Source organism: Parus major, chromosome 6 (assembly GCF_001522545.3).
Source record: "Parus major isolate Abel chromosome 6, Parus_major1.1, whole genome shotgun sequence".
Classification (NCBI taxonomy): Eukaryota; Metazoa; Chordata; class Aves; order Passeriformes; family Paridae; genus Parus; species Parus major.
The window spans coordinates 17,299,688-17,324,843 of NC_031775.1; the positions used below are offsets into that span (position 1 = coordinate 17,299,688).

Consider the following 25,156-nt stretch of genomic DNA (forward strand, 5'->3'; position numbering starts at 1 on the left):
TTCTATCAGCTCACATATGGGAATAACAAACTGGGATGTGAGATTTCCAATTAACCTGTGTCCACAAGAGAATACGCTAATGAGGACAACACATTTACAGTGACGATACTCACACAGAAATTGCTAAGTAGCTGCTAGACAGTGACATGAGATTTTAGCTGGTGTTTTTGCCCTTGTGATGTTTTTGTTTTTACAACAAGGAATGAGAAATACAAGTCAGGTGTGCTCCCCATGACACCCTGCTCAGTAAGCAGTTCTTGCCCTTGGCTACAGTAGGAAAAGGACATGACACACATTTTCCTTATTCTACAGAGCTGCAAGTTGATCTAGGACCAAACAACTGTTTCTTCTCTTATATCCCTATCTTTGTGCAGGCAAGAATTATGTTTGGCTGTCTTGCTCACTTCCTGATACCCAGCAGAAGGCAGGAAACATGCATGAAATGAAAGACTATCTATTCCTTTTGATCATTAAGTTCATCACAGTTCTCATTTTACAGCTGTACCTCCATGTATTTCCATGCACATTTTTGAAGACTACAATTTCCCATGTCCACCCTACCTGCAAGCATGAGTATCTGCTCCAGATGAAAGGGAATCTGAAAAAGGCAGGTGAAGGCAAGGGCTGTATAAGTGCCCTTCACAGCTCCAAAGATGCTTAATCATCCGAGCACTGAAACACTTTACTTTCTTGCCCGAACCTCCAAGCAGCTGTTTTTTTCCCTTACACTATGAGCAAAATGACAGCCACTTACTTCACAAGATGGATATGCTCACAGGGAATTGTCACTGATGTAACCTTGCCAACAAAAATTACTTGCAGGCTTTCCTTCATTGGAAATGAGTGTTTTCCCATTTGCAGACAATCCCCAAGAGATGCTATCTCACACTGCCCACTGCGGAGGCTCTGCTTCGTGGCCACTTTGCAGTCTTCCTCCCCACACAACAGGCTTGGTTCTCCCTAACCCAACAACAGCTTTTAACATATTCTTGTGCATTTACAGGGCCTATCTTTCATCCAAACAACCAAAATCTCATATAAATTGATGAACTATCAAGACATAACCACACACACACACACATACTGTCTGATCTTCAAAAGGTTTTGAAGCTTCTCCACTTGAGCTCAATATCCTGTTTCTTGAGTATATTGGGGAGCTTTGCTTAGGCATTTGTGATGCTCTGTTCTAATTTGGCTTAAACAGTTAACAATCTTCTTCTGGACATTTATCCCTACAGCACTCAACCAAACTTCTTTCTGCCTTTTATTTTTCTTCCTGTTATTCCCATTTTCCATGTTTTACTTTTTGCTATTAATCCAGAAATTTCATAAGCTGCTTAAAATTTTCTTTTTTATTATGCATATTAGGTTCAGTTCCATAATTAAAAGTTGCAAGAAAATCATCTTTCAGCTTCCTTGTGATTTCTTTTCCATTGCTTATGAAAGCACTGCTATACACTGGAGATGGAAGATGTGACAAAACTTCTTCATGAACCTGTCCTCATTATTTCAGCAACCACCAGTCTCAAAAATACCTATGCTGATTTCATCCATTTTTATTTTAAGTATATTTCACAATATTTCAGAGTTGTGAGAAACTCTTTAGGGCCACAAAAAGCACTGTTACAATAATGATGCAGAAGGGAAAATGGATCCCAGTCTGATTTCAGGTGCAGCTGTTGAAGGAGAAGGTGGGAGCAGAAGGCTACAGGGACCTGATACATCCAGCACATGAAGACATCTGCCAGAAGACTGACTCATGTTTTATGCTTGGGCAGGTTTCATAAATGGAATGTGGTAAAATCCTTTTTTCCATATTGCAGTAGGATCAAGTCACCAAGCTCAGCCTAATTTTTGAACAATTAGTGACTAAATGCTATTGCCTGGGAGACAAGAAGTGCCTGTGATTTTTGTAAGACACCCAGAACATTGATAAATGGTCAAAAAGATCATTCCAAAAGAGAGAAGAGTGCTTCAGTTTGTTTGGTCTCTTCTAAAAAAGCTCCAGCTATACAAATATTTTTTTTCTTTTTCTCAAGATTATTATGTTTCCCTGTCCTAATTCTAAAAGAGAAACTACCTTAAATACATTTACCATTAGTGCTAAGAGAATTCATTCTTTTTCAGGGTGACACGTGCTAAAAAGAAGGTTATTTTAAATCCATTTTGTAGGACTACAACCAAATAATTCAAATACCTTTGGAAGCTCCTTTGAGCTGAGTTGGTGCAGGGTGCAGAAATGAGTCACAGCATACTCTAACAGTGCTCCGAAGATGAAGCTGAAGCAGATACCAAGGTAGACATCAATTGCCTTAATAAAGCAATTAGCATTTGGGAGTGAAGTCCTGGCTCCCATCATCAGTGTTGTCATCGTAAGGACTGTGGTGACACCTGTGGAGTGGAAAAATATATGTTCTAGTCTAACACAGATGGCACTGAGGGCTTCTACTGCAAGGGCCCTACTGCAGGAGAGTTTTCCCTGGACCTGAAACTCCTAGGATACCATAGCATTTAATGGGTCAATTTTTAGGAAGAGTTTAAATTTAACTTACAACTTTTAAGTGCTGAAAAACAGTAGCAGAAAATGCTAGCAAGGCTGAAAGACTAGAAATGAAAATGAGGAAGATTTTGGTGTCATGGAATGTATATTTATGATTAACACATTATTATTGCAAATCTATGCAGAAGGTCCATTTAAAATATTCAGATATCATTTTCCTCAGTGGTTGCCCACTGGCCTCATTCAATGTGAAATCCTTCTTTATTCCCTGTTCTGTAGGAGTGGTTTTTCCATCCCACCTGCAGCCTGATCAAACCTGATTTGAATTTTTTCCCTTTCAGAATATCCTTTATTTGAAATTAATTATATTTAATCTCTTATAATTCTCTTGTTATTCATGTGTTAATTAGTGTGTATCATTAGACCTCACAAAAGCCTCACAATTGTCTGTGCATGCCATGTATTTGAATATGTTTAAACTATTTCCAAAATGACAGTTTTTTGCTGTGCTTTCAGCAGCCTCCCCTGCCTGTAAGTCTCCTTCCTGTAGCTGCCAAAGGCATTTTTCTTAGTTAAAGAATAGCAAGGCTTTAAGGGCAATCCACATGATGTACTGAGTATGGCAAACCCAAAAAGTAATTCCATAAAACTCAGAAGCATTTTCAGCTTCAGGAAATGGATGCCCAGCACGTGCAATAGAGAAGGTGTCTGGATGATCCAACCCTGGGTCTGGGATGGTTTATCAGCTCCTCACCTATGCAGATTCTGGCTGGAACCGACGACTGGCTGATCCAAAACGACACCCAGGAGAGCACCACCAGAAGGATTGATGGTACATATGTCTCTAATATGAAATACAAGATGTTTCTCTTGAGTTCGAAGTGAAACACGAGTTTTGGGTAACGTCCTGTGGAAGGAGCAGAGAAAAAACTTTGTGAAGGTGCAATTCATGAAAAGATCTTTGAAACAGCAACCTGTATTAGTTTGGTGTATTGCAATGCAGTAAAAGCTCAACAAACAAGCTTGTAAAAATTAATCACGGCACTGAAAAATTCAGATTGAAGACTCTGAACTGAAGGAAACAATCAAATATGTAACATTCAGTCACCATATCCAGAATTTTATTAAAGACACCTTGAATTGGAAATTAAATGAGGATTAGTGAAGGAAAAAATAAATCCATCAATGCATGAAGAGAATGTTTCATTATATAACACAGGGCAAGGAAATTTGAAATCTCATATGGATTTAGCTGTTGCTATTCTTAACAATGAATGAGCTACTATACAAACTAGAGTAGTAAGGATTGTCATTTCATGAAGGTGGCACAGATTCTGACTTTTAACTATCTCACCTATTCAGCTTATTTTTCTTTTCATTTACTATTGCTCAAGATGTGGATTGAGGGTACCTGTTCTGGAATTGCTGACCTACCTCTCATAATCCACTTAAACCCAAGCAGTGTCTTTGCATCTCACAATCTATTTTTCCTTTTTATTAGTGCATTAGAGTGTTTGTGTACCTCTGAGTAGTGTCACTATTGTGGCACAAATTATTTGCTTCTAAGTGAGTGATGTCCAGGAGATGAACTTTGGGGATCACAGAGTCAAATACAGAACTGTGTTCCATGAGGGCACAGCACACTCATAATCAAGCCTGAATTTCTTATCCAGCTCACTAACTGAACAAAATTTGGCTGTGTTGAAGCTCACGATCTGAAATTGTTACCAGTTCAGTGCTTTACAGGAAAACAAAATCTTGCTTTTTAAATGGGCAGAAAAGGCTTCTTGTTCTGAAGTTCCAGGTTATAAATTAAATGGTGTTAAGTTTTTGCAAAATCATTTTAACACCATTTGCATGTCAGTGAAATATCACTGAAAGACTAATGTTCTGTAGTCAGACAGTTTTGGCTTCCACTATTTTAACACAAAACCTATTTTCTGGCACCAATGTTTGCTTCTAGTGCTGCCTGCTGTGAGTCAGGACAGAACTACAGAACAATGAATTCACTTTAGCAACAATATAGGTACTGTCAGGCTATTTGTGCATCCCTCAGGTGTGCTGTGAGACACAAAGAAGAGCACTTTTAAAAGCTTGAAGTGAAAGCAGTGAATGCCAAGAAATGTTTTATTGCTCCCAGATGAGAAAATGGATGGCTACATTTCCATTTTTAAAAGTATTGTATATATTGCATCAAGAGAATAATAACAGGATTTTTAAAACAGAAAGAATTGCAAGATTATGTAGTCTGACCCTAATCACAAGCCACTAAGTTTCCTTAATGATCCCTTGCTTGAACTAAATATTTTTGGTTGGAATAGAGCCCACCTTCCACACAGACTGAAGACTTAGCCTGAGGATATCCAGACACACAGCATCCACCATTCCTCTCAGTAAATAATTCTGTTTGCTAAGAATGAATTCCTAATTTCTAACATTAACTTGTTTTCAGTTTTCTGCCACATTGACCATCTCTTCTCTACTGAACTAAATAGTCCTCTGGTAGTCAGTTCTTGCTCCTCACAGGGGTAAAAATACACTGTATTTAGTGTTCTTCTTTGTAAATTCAATATACTGAGATCCTTAAGTGTCCAACTGAAAGAAAGGGTACAAATATTAAACTATCTTGATGAGGCAAGAGATACAAATTTGTTTTATACCATTATTATTTTTACATGAAAAGAGGGATATTACACCAGTGTACCTCTACTGTATTGACTTTTATCAATGTATTGTTATCAAATGTATTGACTTTTATCAATACATTTGTTTCAATAAATGTCATTTTTGTCACCAAAACTGATTTTAAGTGTATGCAGGCCAAAGTAAAGTACTCAAAAGGCAGGGAGTGAAAAAACTGAGAGATGACTGTGCAACCTTACTTTCTCTGTCTGCACTCATCCGTGCTCTGAAAGGAGAAGAGTGCTATGGAAAAGCACTGAGTCTGTACAACAAAAGCAAAAGCACATTTAGGGAATGGGAATGGGATACTCCACAAAAGCTGTGTGTGTTGTGCTTCTGTGCTGACCACAGGGAAGGATGTGTTGCCACGTGCCCAGCAAAGGGGAGTGGAGGGATGAGACCATCTTTCCTGCAGTGTGTCACAGGCACCTGGGATTTCCTGTGGTCCAGCCTCAGAAGAACTCGTTGTTAAGAAGGAAACCTCTGGAATACAGAGGTATCTTTCAATACAGCCATTCAATAACACCCTTTCCTCATTAGTGCCCTACAACTTTATTTACCTCAGCATAAAAGTCGTTTGTGTAGATGGGAAGTAAGTTCAAAATATCAAATTTAAAAGCCACAGTTTGCAATTTCCAAGTTTAGATGAGTCCTTTGAATATTCTGGTGTTACTATTTTTTCTGATGCCAGAAATTTCTGAAGTAATGTGAACAAAGAGAAATAGAGATGTAACAGCTTATAGTTGAGTGGCTCTTTGGGTAGCAAAAAAGAGGTATTTCTCTAACCTTAAGGCTTTCTTCTTTCCAGAATCCAAGACATATCATGGACATGATAATAATAGTGTCAGCATTTCTCTAAAGAGTTCAGAAGAGCTTTTATAATGGAAATTTTGAAGCAACCTATATATAGAATTCATCAGAGCTCCTCCTGTAATAAACTGAAGGAAGCAGTAGTCGAGAAAAAGTATTCAGTGCATACTTATCATGCTAAAGAAATGAACAATGGGATAAAATTAAGATAGGGAAATATTGCAGTCCCTTTTTCATCTATGCCACACATGTACCAAAAAGTTATCATCTTTAAAAAGAACAGATTTGCTGCTGCTGTTGTGTGAGCTGCATATGAGAGAGTAATGCTGTATCTCATTGCCTTTGACTGGCACATCTGAGACCACAGTGCCATCAGCCAGATCAAAATTGAAACAGGTTCATGAAATCCTAGTCTTGACTTTACCAGAGTTAACTCAAGTACAGCTCAAATTAACTCCTCAAAACTGTCACAAGTTTGCCACTTACATGACAACAAAAAACATGCGTTAAAATGAAAATATGCTTTTTTCTTTTGAGTTTCTGGTCCATGATGAATGTCACCTCAGTGTGAGACTGCTCTGATTTAAATTTGTTAACATGACAGAAATAATTTCTGTACAGATATCTAACTGCAGCAAAGGCACAGCATTGGCACTTACCAAAGTATTGAATTACTCTGTGTAACACTTTACCAGATAAACCTGAAAACTTAAATTACTGTTAATATATACACACTAAACACACCCCTAGGTGAGTTATGCTTCTTATGTGACCCCACAGCAAATGAACATTAAGCTGAGTAATTTGGGTTTTATAGAATTTACAAGAGAGCAGCAGTACAGAAGTAGCTCTAACTTGTAGATGAAGAACAAACCCAAATAGCAGATGACAGTCTCCATACCCACTCTAACCCTCTCTACTGCTAAAATGTACAAAAAGGTCCAGCTGATTACCGTTGTTAAAGTGTCATAAAAATCATACCTGCATGGGCTCTTTCTCAGTAGCTGAGCAGGCCTGGGTCTAGGTCTGGAACAGATCTTTCTGAAGGCAATAAAAACTAGTTTATGTCATTTTATAACTTGCCATTGAAGTTTGGCTTTTGGCTTTTAAAATTATATTCTAATTGATGGTTCTGATTATCAGACACTTGGTATAGACTTGCCACTGCTGAGTCTATCAACAATGACTGTTGCTGCACTGCTTGAGAAATACATAAACCTAAACAAGATTCTTTTTCACCCTAGGTCATTCATTTCCTGATTATCCCATTTTTCTGTGGCATCTGTTCCCAGCTGATGGCAGAATGCTGCATCTTTGGTCTTTCCTGCAACATCTCTGGCCAGTGAATGGTCCCAGCAGAGGTAACTAAGGAAGGGGTCATTCTCTGTGAATACTGTCAGCAGTTTCTCATTTCCACTCTGTTTGGGATGGGACTGTTTTCCCCACAGCCACTTCCTGTGGACCTTCTGCTGAACTCCACTCCAGGAAAAGTCTGCTGCACATCACCCTTTATGTAAGAAGCACTTTGGTGTCCTGCACAGAGGTGTGCAGCCAGGGACAAAGAGCATCTTTTTCTCTCTCATGAATTATTTATGCTAACCCCTTGGGTGTCTGCTAAAATGTGTGATGTACAACTTACACAAGCACATCAGTGTAGTTCTACCAATGCATCATTTCCTTCTCATCCTGCATCTTTCAAGGGCAGAGGACAGAAGTGCTTAAAATAGATTTTACTGGCTTAACTATACACTGAAAATGTAGTTTTCAGTATGAAAATTTGTTATTGCTTGTTTACAATGAACATGAGCAGTGAGTAATCAGAAAGTCCCCACTTTTACACAATAAATAAGTTGTTCAACTGAAATGCAATTCTCTGACTGCTGCAGGATGTTAATGGTGCCAATATAAATTGCTAATATGTTATTACAGCTTATTTGCCCCTTCCTCAGAGACAAACAGTCTTCTGTCCTTCATAGTCTAGATCTTACAAACTACCTCTTTTCTTATTTGCTTTTCAGAGGTGAACTAAAGGAAATGAAAGTTCAGGCCAAGCTTCTCGACATATGTTTCATCTTCATGAAAATGCTTTACAAAAAATAAGTTTGAAATTCAGATTTCCTAAGAATAAAACAAACCCTTTTATGTAGTGCATGTGTGCACATATATTTATCCAAAATTGTTTTCTTTCTAAACTGTTCTACATTGCAGAATTATCTCAGCAACAACTCATGATGGAAAACATCAGCTCAACTCAAGTGGAAAAGCTTGTTTACAAAGAGGGATGCTGTGAGCTCAGAAGAGTAAATTGTATATGATAACAGATAGATATGCATAGGTAATTGTTTGAATCTTAGGTGAGGAGGACTGAAGACTCACCAAATCAGATTATTACTGAATACAGCTCTGGGATTCTTTGTGAGACCTCTATGGCAAAGAATATGTTCTCAGAAGTAACAATTGGAGAGCAATTACAGACAATAAATAACTGATAAAGGGAACAGGAGAAGTTATTCAGTGCAACATACCTCAAAAGGAAAAGTACTGAAAAACCTAGGAAAACCTGATTACTAACTAAATAATCTCCTGAACCTTTGTAAATTGCAGATGAGCCTGTAGGACAAAGCAAGGCAGTGCTTCTGTTTAGAAAGGGACCTTGACTGATGAACATACATTCTTACACAATCTTTATATATCTATATGTAGTTTGCACACATTTTTATTTCAGATCACCAATTATAAATGAGAGAAGCTCCTCACTGGCTTAGCTGTGACATCCCCCCTGAGGAGCTGATAACAGCAGAGGCCAGGGGCCCACAGAGCTTCAGCACTGCACAGCCACACAAGGGCTGATGGGCCTCTAGCCCAAGGAGGCTAAAGCAGGATTTGAGATAGACATCAAAACCCTGGCAGCAGCTGCACACAAGAGCAGCAGCCAGCTCCCTTTGCAGTCTTTTTAACAGAGCAAATATCTTGTCTTTGTGCATCAAGGAGCAGAGATTTAATTTACGCTTCTGTCTCTTCTTTCCTTCTGTTCTGCCAAAATAATACCATTTGAATATGGCAATTTGTTGACTTGACATTTCATAAGTGGGGACTGAGAGCCCTGCCTGCCATCTCCCTCTGCCTCCTGGGCTGAACACTCAGCGTTGGACCAGACCTGGGCAAGCTGAGCCTCTTCATTCCTGCTGCTGCCAAGGCCTTGACAGGAGGGCTGAGCAGTGAGTGCAAGACTTAAGGAAAGATGCTGGCAAAAAGCTATCAACAGCCAATTAGCATGAAGTTTTAAATTATGTTTTTGTTATGTTTTTGGGTTTTTTCTCCAACTAAAAATGGAAATTGAGATGAATTAGCTATTGTTTGCTGTGAAAATAGAAGCATTTATCAAGTGGGAGCACACAGGGTCTGTCCTGTGCCCAAAAGTGTTCCCTAACATGATGACATACCATGAGTGTGTTAGGAGTGGAGTTAGCGCGTTGGACAACAGGATTAGAGTTCAAAAATATCTCACCAAGTATTAAAACCCAAGTAAAACAATGGAATTCAACAAGTATGAAGTCCTGCACTCAGATGGGAATCACCAGCTCCCAGAGCTCAGGGAATATGTGGCTATAGGGGAAAAAAGGAGTCAGAGAACTAGGGGGAATCACCAGCTGAACAAGGTCAATAATGCACAATAATTTTCTGCAAGAAAGGCAAATATCAGCCTAGAACGGATAAAGAGGAATAGATTTCATGGAACATATTAAGTAAACCCTTCCATCCTCAGAGGATATCTAATGGGAACCCATTTTTGGTTGCTGCATATCAGCAAAGAGATGAGAATTCAATGGGAGAACAATAGAAAAGACAGTTTATCTAAAAATGCTTATATGAATTTAAAAAGAGGAAAATTGTTGGTCTAAGAAAATAGATATGAGTCTTGAAACAGTGAAAAGGCTGCTGAAAAATAGCAGGATATTTGTCTTCAATATCCACATAATAGGTTTGAAATGCAGCAGGGGAGATGAAGATTAGACACAAGGAAAATATGCGTGTAATAAACACCAGGAAAAGTCACCTAGGGAGGCTGTGAACACAGACACTTCAGAGTTTGTCTGACTTACTCTGGAAACATCTGTCAGGAAGTAGGCTGCAGATATAGATGACCTTGCCTTGTGACATGAGAATAGATTAAATGAATTTTTAAAATGCATTTCAGCCTTATTTCCACGATTATTTATACAAAAAGCTACACTGTAACCGTCTTTCATTGCTTTTATGTTTTTCCAGTACGAAAAACAAGCTTTTTACATTAGTATTTATTACTCTGAGAATGCAGGTGGTGTTGGCTGGACACCCACAGCACCCACAGATGCAGATAATATGGTTTGGGAGTCCAAGAGTTTATCAGTGTATGAAGAATGAGGACTATAGTTAAAGACATTGAGGAAATGGTTCTAACAATTAAATTTCCCGTGTCCAAAATGAAATTGTTCTGTACCAAAACAAGAGCAACACCAAACCCTAGCCAGAAATCTAGCTAACATTATTCAAAGTGACTTACTATTATGTGATTACTATTATGTGATGCATGCTGTTCTACAAACAAGATTAATCTACAGAGTCCTTTTCTTAAATTTACTGAAGTTATTTATGCAGGAATTTTGCTGACTGCATTTTAAATTTGGCTCTGTCAGTGGCTGTACGTGAGCTTGGGTTTTGCACTGCTGTACAATATTTCACTTGCACAGCAGCTGTACTGTCTGTTCAAGTTCACAGAGTATCAAACCCTGATTGCTTTTTTTGCTGTGTTAGGAAATACAGCACACAGCTCTTCTCTCATAACTTCAGTTTTAGCCCTTTGAATTGTCATGGTTATAAATAGCTGTTATTTATAACATAATTGTTATTTATAAGCTACTCTCATATCTATTAATGGTGCTGAAGAAATGCAAAGCATTATTTTTTATTTCAAAATTGATTACACAGCTCCATAATCTGGTTGCTTTTTTCTTTTAATATGGTCTACAGTAGGCACTGCTTTCCAAAAAAAATCTGTGGAAAATAGCACCTAGTTCAGAGTGACTCGATAGAAAATTAAGAGGATTAGGAGATTAAATTTTAAAATACTGTATAGCACTTGATAACATGACTTTCTTGAACAGGAGAACAAGCAGGTGTGAGAAATTTGAATCAAACTAATTTGTGTGTCTTAAAATGTATAATTAAAACAAAAAATGGCTTTTGACTAAGTACATATGATTCCTGCCAACACAAAGGGAGGAAGACAGCATCATTTACTGGAAGAAGAATCATTTACTGCAGTTCATCTGATCATGCCTCTTCAACTCCAATTGGAGATTGGCTTTAGTCTACTTAGTTAAACAACAAATAAACCCAAAAACCAACCAAACAAAACAACCAAACTTTTTTGTCTTTAAACTCCTCATTCTGTGATAGAAGGTGATAGGAATTAAGCAGGTTTCCTCTTCCACTTCCCTGTATGGGGAACAGGTCCTAATACCCTTCTGGGCAGAACAGCAGTAAAGGATTATTCTTCTTTGACTGAACCTGATGCTGCTTACCCAGAAGCAGTAAAGAGGAGGAAGGCAAACAGATGTCTCTTACATAAGTAGCAAGAAACTCTGTGATCCTAGAGCCTACTGCTATGTATTTAATTTCTGCTTTTACATCCATTTAGAGAACTTTGACCTTTTTAGCCCAAATTAATACCTGAAATTAGATCACAAGTTCCTCTGTTGTGTTATTAAAGCAGAAACACCCAATAATGGAATAGAGAAACTATATTTCTGCGATTCAGAATTAAAACCACATCCTCTGGTGAAACTGCAGTTTTGAAGGATGTGTGTGTCTTGATTTAAAGTCACACCCTTGCGAGGGTGTGCTGACTCGAGCAGAAGAGAAACTGCACACACAGTGAAGAGCAGCAATGAGGGACCTGAGAGTAATCCAAAGAACAAAAAGGTTTGGCAGGTCTTGAACTCTCTGAAATCCCTTTCAAAATCTCTGGAAAATAAGAGCACACTGTTCCCTGAGGTTAAGTCCTGCAGTTAGAGGAAACTCTCTACAGCAGTTTCCTAGGCTCGCAGACGAGCAGGTCTGTGGAAACGCTCCCGACCCTTCCCTGGGCAGAGGAACCTCAGGTGGAGCACTCTGCTCCCTGCTGCCCACCAGGCCAGGCAGAGGCTGCCACTGAAACAGAGCAATTCCTACAAGCAGTAGCCATGAAACTCAAATTCCTGCAGCTGTGGAAGCACCCAGCATATTCTTGGAATTTCCACGTGTGAATAGAGGCTTTTGACTTGCCTTAAAAATCCAGAATGGCTGATGTGAGCTGGGTACCCTGAGGTCCCTGGTCTGTCTCCAATTTAAATGCTCAATTACATGCTCCTCTTCCTTGAGAGCTCTCCCTAACATTATATGGAAGGAACAGTAGATTCCTGTTTATAATTCTTTAGATAATGTGTAATCTCCAAGAAAATTCTGCATCTTTCCATTAGCTCCATTTCTTGTAACTTGAAAATTATTTATGGCTTTAAGAATGTAATTATTAGAACATGAAAACTGTAATCCTAACAGAAAGCAATGTGCTCAGTTCCTTAATGCTGTTGTTTCCAAAGCCACAGTTCAAACTGTACCTAGAAAATGTTATAAGGGTGTTTTTACCTGTCTCATACACAGCTTCAGTTACAGAGGTAAAGTGGTCTTCCACTGTGTACTGTGCCAGCTGGAGTGTGTCCAGACCTCGAACTGAATCATTTCCTCTGGTCCAATAAAATATGACATCATTGATGTTATAACCCCCTGTAGCAAGACACAAGCCAACAATAGTGTTTATTTTACACAATAATTAATTTGTGTTGAGCACACTTATGGTTCAGCTGTTTCTTATTTCTGTGCCTGAAAGTACAATTAGACAAACAATGATGGGGTTTGGCAGATTGTAATGCCTGTTCATGGCAAAATTTCCAATAACATGCAAAGTCTTGTAAGTTAAAAACTGACTTTTTGGAAGTGGTCTTTTTATATCTTCTATTTCAGTATAAGTGACAAACTAATAAAATAGCCTAATATCACTGGTATTCTAAAGGCAAAAGCTACTAGGCTCTAAGAAAATAGAGCTTTCATGAATTACTGCACTTGTCAGCATTTTGACTACACGTGAAATGTGCCATGTGTTGCATCCCAAGATGGTGTTTCTCAGTGGAGTGAGTTCTCCCCATCCCCACAGAGATGAAGGGATGAGGAGAGCAGCAGAACTGCTCTCACTGCTGCTGTGCTCCAACCTGAGCTTCAGTCATCACTTGGGACAGGCTGAGGAGCTCGGGTACTTGCCAAGGACACCAGAAGCTGATGTTTCTGCAGGCTCAACAGCATGGCATGCTTCAGGGGCCCCAGGAGGTTCCCTCTTAACCTTCAAGTAGTAATTAGGAGCTGGATGAATCATCTATCAGAAGGCAACTGTGTTTTGCACACACTTGTCAATGTGCAGCACAATCATAGCTAAAATACCTCTGTAGCTTTTCCCCATTATATAAAAGGCAGCCACTTTACAGACTAGCGTATATGATTAATTCAAGATTATGTTAATGTAATTTACATATTAACAGGCAGCATTTGAACATCTTTTTTCTTTAGCTTGCTTAGATCAATCATTCTTGTATTTGACAGATTTATATTGTGTGAGTTAATAGCTCAGCTTGGGGAACAGAAACATGAGCTGATGATTATTTTTAGACCTCGGTCAGCTGTAAGTAAATTACAGTGAGACAACAATGCAATACATTGCACAAGGGTATATGCTGCAAAAAGAACAAAGCTCTAGAATCACATGAAAAAAAAAGAGGTGTATTAAAATAAAACAAAAAAAAAATTTGCCTTTTAATCTTTTTAAGTTATTGGGGTTTTTCCTTGCAATGACAAAACAGAACTGATTTCTCCAGCTAGCTCATGTAGGAAAAATAGGAGTTCATATTTTATTGTAAGGAAACACTGGGCTGGTTACCTATTAAATGACAATTTCACCTGAAAATTCTTCCTCTACTCATTCTTTAAATGTAAATTTTGTTTTCACTATCACTGGCAGTTATATGAAAAGGTATCATGGCCTGGAATCTCTGCTCACATTATCACATTTATAGCAATTAAAGCTAAAACACTTTTGTGTCAAAAGACTAAGCCAAAAGCATATGTATCCAAGCTAAGTTTCCAATTCCCTAAAACCACATGCTGGGAAATTTCCCAGATTGTGGGATGTAAAATAGGAGTAACATTTTCTATAAACAAATGATAGCATTGTTCTTAGTCAAAACAAGGCGGCTCATAGAACCAGTTCTTATGCATGATTCCGGCCACGGATTCGTTTTACTTCCTTTCAGTATAAATGAAATGCAGACATTTAAATAAAGTCCAAAGTACTAGAGAGCACCACAGTAAATTCCTTTTTGTTTTTATAACATATTCAGCCTTCCAAGTTGTGTGAGACAGAAGTTCTTGGTGCCCACATGAATGATAGTGAGCATATCTTGAAACAGAGGTTATTTAGTTTTTGTTCCAAAATATTCTCATTAGTGCAACAATTAGTAGGTTTGAGTGATCCTTCCTATGAAAATTCTTTGAGTATAATAATTCCAAAATTCTTAAGAAGAATTTTTATTGAGAGAGCCTTCCCAAGAGTCAGTAAAGTTAAATAGTAGTGCTCCCTCTGTGCAAAGTTGTTCTTTGTTCAAGGGATTATTATTTTACTAATTATAAAACATTTCAAAAGTTTATAGAGACAAAATCCTTAAGCCCATGTTATTTGGCTTTTGCAAGTAATCTCTACTCTCTTTATGTGACACTGAGTTTTTATCCTAGCTAATTCCTCCAGCCCAGGATGTCTCATTCCTGTACATTGTTGATAGAGTGTGAGCTGCTAATGTCAACAGGGTTAACTACAGGAATAGTAAATTTGGGATTAAACATTCATAATGCCTAATACAAATTAGTTTCTTTACCTTTCTGTTGCTAATTTTAATTTTCACTGATTGTCAAGCACAAGTTAAGTGCCTTCACATGGCTCTTCACTGAATGGTAAAGGACAAGTTCAAAAGGAAAATTTCAGAGATGGGCCCAAGACATGAATATGTATCTGGACTGGGGGTCTGTGTGTGAGAGAAATGTGAGTACAAACCCTTCAGCCCAGCAAGGATGAGTGGTGGTGTTCCCTGCCACATGGCAGAGAGCAGGAATCCAGCCAGGACAGAAACCCTTCACTTTCCCAAATGTCACAGCACCCATAACAGCAAAGACCCAGAGTAACAAGTCTCTGTTTCCTAACACATCACCTTATAAAGTGTTGCAATAAGGGGGCAAAAACCCTATAGGCATGCTGGCCAGAATGTATTTTGATATGTAGAAAGTACAAGTCAATTAAAGCTACTAACTAGCAATAGCAGAAAAGTCTGTTGGAAAGGTCACTGGGGATGCTTTTTTGAATAAAGCCATTACTTCATAATGTCATGACATATTTGTCCTTATATTAACAATCACTTAATAAAAGCCTAACTCTTTGTTTCAGCTCAAATATTTGCTGCAGATTTTACATTTTATTTATAAGCATCAATATTTGTGCAGGTGTGCGTGTGTACGTCTGCATCCACAATTCTTAAGCCCAGGTAATGGTCTTGGCAAGCAGTATGTTAGGAGGATGGTGACATTATTCATCTAGAAATTAACACAGCTTATCACATGGGGAAACAAACCCCATTTCCAGCCTACCCAGAAGAAAGGATTGCAGTGCATTGATGAAAAAAAGGCCACAGCCCAAGGCACACTCTTTCTTATTTGTATTTGTTGCTTCTGTCTGTTCTCCTCAAAACTAAACATCGATGTAATGGGAGCATTTGTTGTGACATGGCTGGGTTTTCCCCTTGGACAGAAGACACTTGTGTGCTGTTGAAAAAGCAGATGGAATCAATCTGAAAAATGCTTGGTTTTAATTATATGGGGAATTCTCCTTTTTATTTTTTTTTAATCCTGTCAAATAAATTGTAAATTCCTGTGGGATATATCTTTCATTCTGCAACTAGAGAAAATACTAAATGACTCATTAGGCACTGCTGTTGATTTAAATCCATATACATTGATTTACCAATATGCTCTTCCAAAGGAATATAAAGATAAATCCCAATTCCAATTCAAATCACTGTTTGTTAAACAGATCTCATAAAACTGCTTATTCTGGAGGGATGCCTGTGTGAAGAAGATTTTGGGTTAATTTCCTTTGTGTCTCTGTCTAAAATGAAATTTTGTGGCAATCCAGTTTGTCATTAACAACAAGAGATGAACAGTGAAAACACACACACACACACACACACACACACACACACACACACGTACACGTTTCTGAAAAGATACAGAGTAAAACTTGAAAAGTACTGAAAAGCCTTCCAAAAAGATTTTGAGCACATATTGACACATTTTAAATATGTATTTTCATCTTACAGAATGGTTATTCTTCTACATTATCCCATGCAAAAATTATTTTCTAGAGTTTTGTCATATTAATAATAGCAAACATTTAACTACAAAAGTGCATGTTTTTGTGTTTGCAAAGTAGCCTTGTCTACAAAGTATTAGAGAACCTATTTCAAAGAAAACATGAGGATATTGATTGATAAAATGGAAAAAAATGTATTTACTCTTGTCCATCAATTGATGACATTTTTTACCAGGGCACTGACACACAGACAACTAAATATGTCAGAGTAAAATCTAAAAACAGTAAATTATTAAATATTAACTATATGCCTTACAAATAAGCCTCATTCTGAATTATTTCTTTCCTAAAGGAATTATATCTCAGGGTGAAAAAATTACATACTCTGAGAGGGAAAAAAAACCTATTTCATTTGTGCTAGAAAATGCCTGTTCCCAGAACTCCCTCTGAAGACCAAGACAGAAACTGCAGGATGCACTGCAAAACCAAGCCTGTTTCAGAGAATCTCCTGGGATTTTGCTCAATCATTAATTATCACTGCAGCATTTCAGTACTGCCAGGCTAGCTCCAGTGATGTCATGTGCACGTATGTGCACACATCTTTGCACACAGATACTGCTGTAATTCAGCTGGGACTGGCCACATTATGTCCCTTGCCTTCTATGAAAATTCCAGCCACTCTGCTAATATCTAACAGAAAAAGATCACAGATATTTTTCTTATTGTATAAAAATAATAAGGATTAAGTGTCTTACAGCTCTCCAGTTGCAAAGTACATGTCTGCTTATCCATTGGATATTTAGTCAGATCCATGCTGCATGAAACAGTTGTGGTGATCCTTGGGGGAAAAAACAGTTTTCTAAGTATTAATGGGACAAAATTTTTCATCAGTAAAAATAAAAAAGCCATGTATCCTTCTTGAAATAGTATTTTCAGACTAATATCTACTGTGAGGGAAAAAATAAATCTATTATTTACGGGTATCTAATGTACAAAAGCAATATAATCCCAAACAGAGTTCAGTGACAGTCTAAAGAAGCCATCCTTTGTTCCCTTCTCATTCACATTTTCCTTTGTTATTTGCAATATATTTTAAGATTTTGTTTTAATTATCAAAACCTTTCACAAAGAGTAATTCACCACAAATTGTGTAAGCCAATCATCACAGCTTGTTCTCCCCTGTGATGGTTTCATTGCAAACTGGAATGGCACCACGCAATTCCTGTGTTCAGTCTGCATGAAAGCAGAAGGGTCTATTTAGGGAAGAAGATCTATTACTAAATTTAAGAATCTATTCACATTGATCAAGAATATTACATATTCATAAAACCACACGAGCCTACTTTCACCAACAGACCCATTTTCTTAAGCAGAACCTGACCAGTTTAAAATGTAGATGCAGCCATGAAGGCTGACAGGTGGTATTTACATACCTTATAGCATACAAGACTGTTCCATTAGGGTATATCCTTATAAGACGATTCTCAACAGTGACATCATGAAGAAAAGACCTTTTGGAATCAACTATAAAGGTATCTGGTACCCAAAGCATTTCCACAAGTCGACCATCTAAGCTCAAACTCTTATTTCCATCGAAACAAAGTCTTTCATCAGTCCATCGCTGCCTTAGAAATATGGTAGCTGTGTAGTCCTGAAAGAGAAAAAACAAAATTGTCAAACAAAGGGAGCCTGTGTTGTATTCTCTTTTACAGAACTCTATGGAAACAGCTGCTGGGCACAAAGTGTGACTCTCCATGTCCCTGGCGCTCCAAGAGCAGCTGTACTGAATCTTGTTCTGCCAAATTTTCTGGCACTCAATGTGAGGTTGGTAGATTTTGTTCTTATGGTCATTTACAGTAAAAGCTGATGGCCTAAGTCTGGGGCTATAAATCAGCTGAAGTCATTGGAGCTTTGTAAGCAGATAATCTGGCTCTGTAAACCTTTAAGTTTTAGAATGATTTATGGAAGTGGTTCCAAATCTCATTTTGTTCGCATAAGCTAATAAATGAAGAATTTTTTAAGAACACATTGGAAAAAGCTGAATAAATTCAGATAGACAAAAGAAGTTAGTGAAACAGAAAAGGAATCTTCTAGCACAATTTCTCCTTTTAGCATCACAAAGGAAACAGTGGTACCAAATTTATCAAGACCTTGAACATAGCGCTCAGTCCAATTCCCCTTCAATTTAGATATGCCTTGCAGTCCTACATTAAGATCACACTATTTCTTAACACTTTTAAAACAACTGTTGATTTTTTGTGTGTTTTTATCAATATTATAAAATCATCTGAAGTTCTGATCTTATTTCCCCTTTCTAAATAGTAACTAATAATTACCAATTACTAATACATTCATATTTAATATCTGATTAATTATTTTCTCTTTTTATTTGTCTACCAATGAAGGATCTTTAACTAGAAAAGTACATTCCATTTCATAGTTTGTTCAAAAACAAATGATACAAATTAAATGAAACACAGCTGGAATAAATTAATGTGTGACAGCAACAATAGAAGAGAAAAACAGTCGGAGTTCAGCTGTGTCTAATCATAGGGAAAGAGAATGGCTTCAAAGGCACATGAATATATCTTTATTTTTCTGAAATGCATGAAGATATAGACAGTTCAGCTGGAAAATAAGTACTGATCCACATGCTTCTCATTAAGATTAATACTCAGTAGCAGATTTCTGTTTGTATCTGAGAGAGGTGGGATTTGCAGCTGCATTTCTATGCTTATTATAGTGTTATAAACACTCTGTGTAGTGAAAAAGAAAATTCCATCTCCTAACCCATATTGACTTCACAAGGAGACAGGCCCAAAGCTGAATTGCCAGCAGCTGTAAGCACAAGGCATCAACAAGCAAAAAAAAAAATAAGACTGCAAAAACTACAATAAAAACTACAATACCATATTTATTTCTGATATTGTATCAATGCTTGCAATATCCATACTCATTCCAACTGACACAGGACCATCTGAAAAAAAAAAAAAGGAGAAAGTCAGAATGTAGCTCATAATTCTGTTCACGAGAGCTTTCTACAAAATTTTTCCAATTTTTTTCTAAATGTTTAGAAGCCATCTTAAATATACCTCAAACACAGATTATGCAAGAATTTTCACATTCTTAACCAAAATGTCATACTTCTCTGCTAAAACTATTTTAGTTTTCAGAAAAAGGCTTTATTTCTTAAATATTTCCTGGTTTATATGATTTTTTGCCCCCAGATAAAAAAGGGCTGGGGGAAATGCTACACAATAAGATGTGGAAGGCACAATCCCCACTGTACATCACACTCTTCTGCTCTGAGGTGCAGAGCGTGGAAAGAATTCTTCCAGTTGCAACATCTGGTCCATCAGATGTGGGTGAAGGAAGAAGTTTTACCTGGCAATGTCACATGGTTAATATCCAGATGGCATAGCTGAGTGACTTTCTTTACTGCCCATTTAAGGATTTATGCTATTTATTGTATCACTGAGATTTTAGTATCTTGCCTTTGACCACTAGCAGGAAACTTGTGATTTAAATACTTACATTTATAAAGGAAAACTTGTCATAAGCTGAAGGTTTGTTTGGTGTAGTTAAACACCTTACCTGAGTAGGTGTTACTGTAATGTCAGTATGCTCAGATTCCCATTTCCTTCTGAATGTGCATTTCACACTGTTGGAAGGAAAATCACTAGCTGTGTATTTTAAAATGCAGGATTTGTGCAGAGCTTTGATGGAAACATGACATTATTCCTGGTTGAATATGTGCAGAATAATTAACAGAGCGCTTGTACAAGGAAATTAATATTAAATCAGTGCATTTTCCCATGCAATTGAGAAGAAGAGAACACAGAGCTGAGAAATGCAGAAATACTTTAGGGAAGATCTCTGTAGCTGGAAGTGTCCCTGTCTCACAGGCACATGGCTGAAAGCCCCTCTTGTCTCCTTGCAATACATTTTGTAGAAATCTCCTATATGGCCCCAAATGGCATCCAGAGGAACACGGAGTCCAACTCCACCCCACTGAGTAACACTTAAGAAAAAATGTCTCATTGTAAGATGTATAAATTTATTAGTATTTTTATTTTTTCCAAAATATTTTCTATTTCTAATGCACGTGTTAAACCATTACACATCTGTCACTCCTGGCAAAAACCTGTAAGTCCTTTGCTCTGGACTCAATTAGAAGTTTAAATATAAAGCTCCACCTTAAAACAGAATTTCAGGTTTGCAGCATGTCCTGCTGGTAATAATGTATTTATTATATACTATTAAATTATTCATTGGGTTTAGAAACAATTGCTCAGATATTGAAAGAAGACTTTGGAGGTTAAATTTGGAATAAAATTGACTGAAAAACTCTCAGATAACTGACAGGTTGTTCTTCTGTTTCTTTCTATTCTTTTCATATTTTGGTACTCCATTAATAAATCTATGTTTTCTCCCTCCAGGATGAAAAGTTCAACCCCTAGGAAACTCATCCCCAGCTCCCTGGGGTGCAACAATTAATACTTATACTTACCATTGTACTATATCATTATTGCTGATACAATACTGCCAGCCTCAAAAGATATGTCAGACCCCCAAAGACCATTGAATTTTAAAATAATGTGATTTATAATCCAAATTCTGAATTTTTCTATGTCTTCCTAGAGATTCCCATGTATGACTGTAACAGAGCATATTATTGCCAACTATCACATTTGGGGAGAGCCCCATCCAGCAAGGCACCTGCTCAATGATGGGCCATCCCAAGAAGACCACAATGCAGTGTTCAGATGATAATGCAGGAATCATGGCTGGGAATAATCAGGCCCTTTTTACTATATTATGATTTATTAGTAGGAACAACACCTGATCCTTGACTAGTAGGGTGATACAGATAAGGGAAAATGTCCCTTAGCAGCATTTCAGTATCATCAGTGCTGGGCTGTTACACATATGAAGGGAAAAGGTGACTTTCCAGAAAGATTACTGAAATTAAGCAGGGGTACATTTCTCTGGAATCAGACAAACAGGACTTTGTAGATCCTTTTTTCTCTCTTGCTGAAGTATTTTTTGAAACATTACTGAGTAACACAACAGCACTGCAGTGCTGGGTGGCTCCCAAGCAGCACAAGACATCTAGCTCAGGTTAAGATGTACTTCAAGCTCAAACTGCCTGAACACAGATCTGCCTTGGGGTTCAAGGACAGGCAGGACAAAACCATCCCTGCCCCACTCACCCCAGCCAGCAGCTCTCACTGCCCAAGTGCCCCCAGCCTGTCCAGCCCAGCACCCACAAAAACTCAGCAGAGAAATACATCACCCCAGATACAGCAACGTGCTGTCTGGGAGGAGGTGTGCAGGAAAACAGCAGCTATGGAAAGGATCTTTATCAACGCAGTACAAGATGCTAAGAAGAGCTTTGCTCCAGCAGTTAATTAAATTAGGACAACATTAATAGTTAAATGCTACTTTATTTCTTGCATGTGAGGATAAATGTTTCTTTAGTAAGGCACCATAAATTGTAAAGTATTAATAACAGAATGAGTCTGCTCATAATTATTCACCAGGGTTTCCTCTGAACTTCCTCTGAAAGGTCTCTTGTTGACAGTGTCAAAAACTGGGCAGCAAACCAGATGAGGCAGTCAGTTCCTACATTTCCATATGTTTGGCAGAAGTTATATGTACAATGACAACATCAGAAGAAATCTACCTATCTTCAGAAGAAAACTGAAGTCAGTTTGTCCTGCATTATTGAAGGGAATCTTCAAAGCATGGCAGAGGATTGCCAAAGGGAGCGCCTTCTTACAGCAGTGGCTGTGCAGCCTAAGCAGCACACGTTTTAATTTCACTGCAATTTATGTACACTGCTCCTCTGTGTCCTTTATGGATATTCAGTGATGCCAAATGGGAAAGCAGCCAGAAGAGTGGCAGATAATGTACCTAAAAATTAACTTTTCACTGCAATGATCCCAGTGTGTAGCAGCAAAATAAACCATCACTGTGTGATGTGCTCCTGTTACTGCAATGGATCAGCACAACCAATAACTTCCAGTGCTGAGCTGTTAGCATGAGCCCTTGTTCATTTAGTTTAAGAAAGCTCAAAACAATTCTGACTTTTAGAAAGGCTTTTTGGAAGAACGTCTCATCTTTTCAGCAATACTGGATGAAATATTGCAAGTAAACATAGAAGGAAAATTGTCACTAGAATAATTCATTATAACTTCCTGAAAACCTCATTTTGTCTCTCTGATTGCCAGCTTTGCTTTGGAGTATGACAGAATTCTTACATAATGAGATCTATTATGCTTAGATTTTTTTTTCAGTGCGTTTAACTTCCCGCCACAAGACATCTTTCTTGACAAATGGTTACATGAAGAAAGTGGACAGGATAAGACAGGTCTTCTGGCAGAGCTCATCTCTAAGTCTTGATTTGAAGGCATCAGAAGACAGATGCATTTCTAGCACGAATCAGTTTCAATCCTATTAGTTTGCATCAATAATTTTTAGACCTTGGTGTTGCTTTGCTGGTACAGTTTGTAGAGAAGGCAAAAATTGGTGGGAACCATATTAACAACAGCTTGTTAAATCATTTTTCAAAACCCCCATGTTTCCATACAGCCAAATGCAAGCAATTTATGTGGGGACAAACAAGACAGGCAGCACATACAGGACAGGAAACCAAGAGGCAAACAGTGCCTTTGAGAAGGATTTAGAGGCTGTCACACATAATCATTTTAACATGCTCTTTCCATCTTATGCTTTGGCAGCAGCATTATTGCAATGGGGAATAATGCACAGAATTAAGTTATCTTGCAATCTATTCTGTATTGGCAAGACTGTTATGACTGTGACAAGATTTGTTTTCCACATTTAAATAAAATGTGCAAACAGCAGACACAGTGTGGTTAAGAGAAAGAGAAATATTTCAAAAGACAAAAAAACCCTGGAAGCTTAATATCAAATCTTGTAACATAAAAATCAAGGAGCGTTGTTTACTCAGTCCTCAAAGAGAAGTCAGGAAGGTGGCTTGTCCAATGTCAGAAAATGCATGTAGTAGTTAGTTGTGCACATTTTTTGGCAAAGCGAAGATCCCAGTTTATGGATGCAGGAGACAACAGGAAACTTCAATTAAATTGATCTTTTTACTATCTGAACACAACCACAGTTTATAATTTAGAGTCTCTGGAGCTAAGCCTTGGGAGAGACAAGGGAGAACTCAGAAACCAAAACCCCAACTGTCCTGCACACAGGACAGGCTGGGTTTGGTGGCATTCAGATGCTCACAGTGTCTCTTGGTTCCCTGGGACAGGAAGGAAAATCTCCATTACCATGTGTATGCTGAAGTTTACATGTTCTGGGCTTTTTGTTTTTCTGTAAAGGATTAGATATTGACTAGCTAAAATAGTCTTTAGATGATGGTTATTCGGTATTTCTTTCTCATGCACCCTGAGAGTTTGGCTCACTAAACCAAAGGATGTTAGACACAGCTAACATTCTGATATCTGTCTCTTTTGTACGCTTCTGAAGACTAAAATGCCTTCATCTAATTAAATTAATAGAACTTAATATAAACAAAATTTGAAAGGAAAAAACCTCATGATGGCAGGTCTTAGACTTGAAGACTTTGAAGACATTGAAGGTTGGACCCAAAAAATTTTGTTTTAATTTAAAACTTTAGTCTATGAAATTTATAACTCATTATGAAGCTAAGGAAAATAATCTTTTAAATGTGATTTAGAATAACTGATTTAAGCATGACACTTTTCTGTACCACTTGAAAGCAGCTTCCATATTCAAATATACTTAGCTGTGACCTTTTCCTAGTCTCTCTCTTTTTAATTAGAACACTTAAATTATCACATTCAATCACAGAACAAAATCTATTTGTATAAAATTATTTACAAGATTTTATGCATCCCTTAACAGCCCTATGAACCTGATCCAACACTCAGTGAAGTCTGCAGGAATTGCTCATTAATTCAGAGAGTTTGGCACAGCACATAAAGTTATAAAATTGATCTACATGGTTCCAGCAGAAAACCTGAGGTGGAAATCAACTTGTATTGCTGAGATAAAGTGTTGCAGTAATGTAGCACATTTAAGGGGAATAACTGTTGATTTTTAAATCCCTTATGCCAGCTTTTCTATTGAAGTATTCCATATATATCTGTAAGGGTAGGATAGATATCATTACACTGAGGAGTAATATCTACTAACATTAGTATAAGAGTATTTTGCATTCCAGTCCAAAGAATGGCTACAATCTTTCCAGATTAGGGCTTTGGGGGTTTTTTTAATTCTTTATTGCACCTATCTGCTTAATTTATGAAGACTTTTTTGATGAACCTCCCTAAAAGAGGGACATTAAAGTGCTATAGGTAAGGAAAGAGAGCATTCTTAATAGCAGCGTTCAGATGAGGGCAGCGCTAAAGAACCATTCCAGCTGAGATTCCTCTGTGCTAACAGTGTCTAAAATACCCTCACAATTTGGCAACTGGCCCATGCCACCCACCCTGGACAAACCTAAAACATTCAGCCAGTTTAACTTGTCTGCAGATTTCTGGCATACTAAGGCTGGCTCCAAGTGATCCAGCTTTGGGCACCCGATTTTGGTGCTTAGAGATGGGAGGGACAGGCTGTGTTACACAGGAGCAGCAGCGTTTGTGCAGCCAGGGTCTGGAGGGGACACCTGTGCAGCAGGACATGAC

General features: G+C 37.8%; 1 protein-coding gene across 1 annotated transcript in view; it reads right to left on the bottom strand.

Annotated features, from left to right (window-relative positions):
• LOC107206598 (gamma-aminobutyric acid receptor subunit pi-like) overlaps positions 1-25,156 on the bottom strand; it is a 38,151-nt gene that overhangs the window by 4,070 nt on the left and 8,925 nt on the right. The window contains exons 3-8 of the mRNA XM_033515838.1: positions 19,382-19,449; positions 17,906-18,123; positions 17,228-17,310; positions 12,659-12,796; positions 3,255-3,407; positions 2,198-2,391 (exon numbers count right to left, since the gene is read on the bottom strand). Coding sequence (XP_033371729.1) covers positions 2,198-2,391; positions 3,255-3,407; positions 12,659-12,796; positions 17,228-17,310; positions 17,906-18,123; positions 19,382-19,449 — 854 coding nt within the window. The remainder of the gene's footprint in view (positions 1-2,197; positions 2,392-3,254; positions 3,408-12,658; positions 12,797-17,227; positions 17,311-17,905; positions 18,124-19,381; positions 19,450-25,156) is intronic.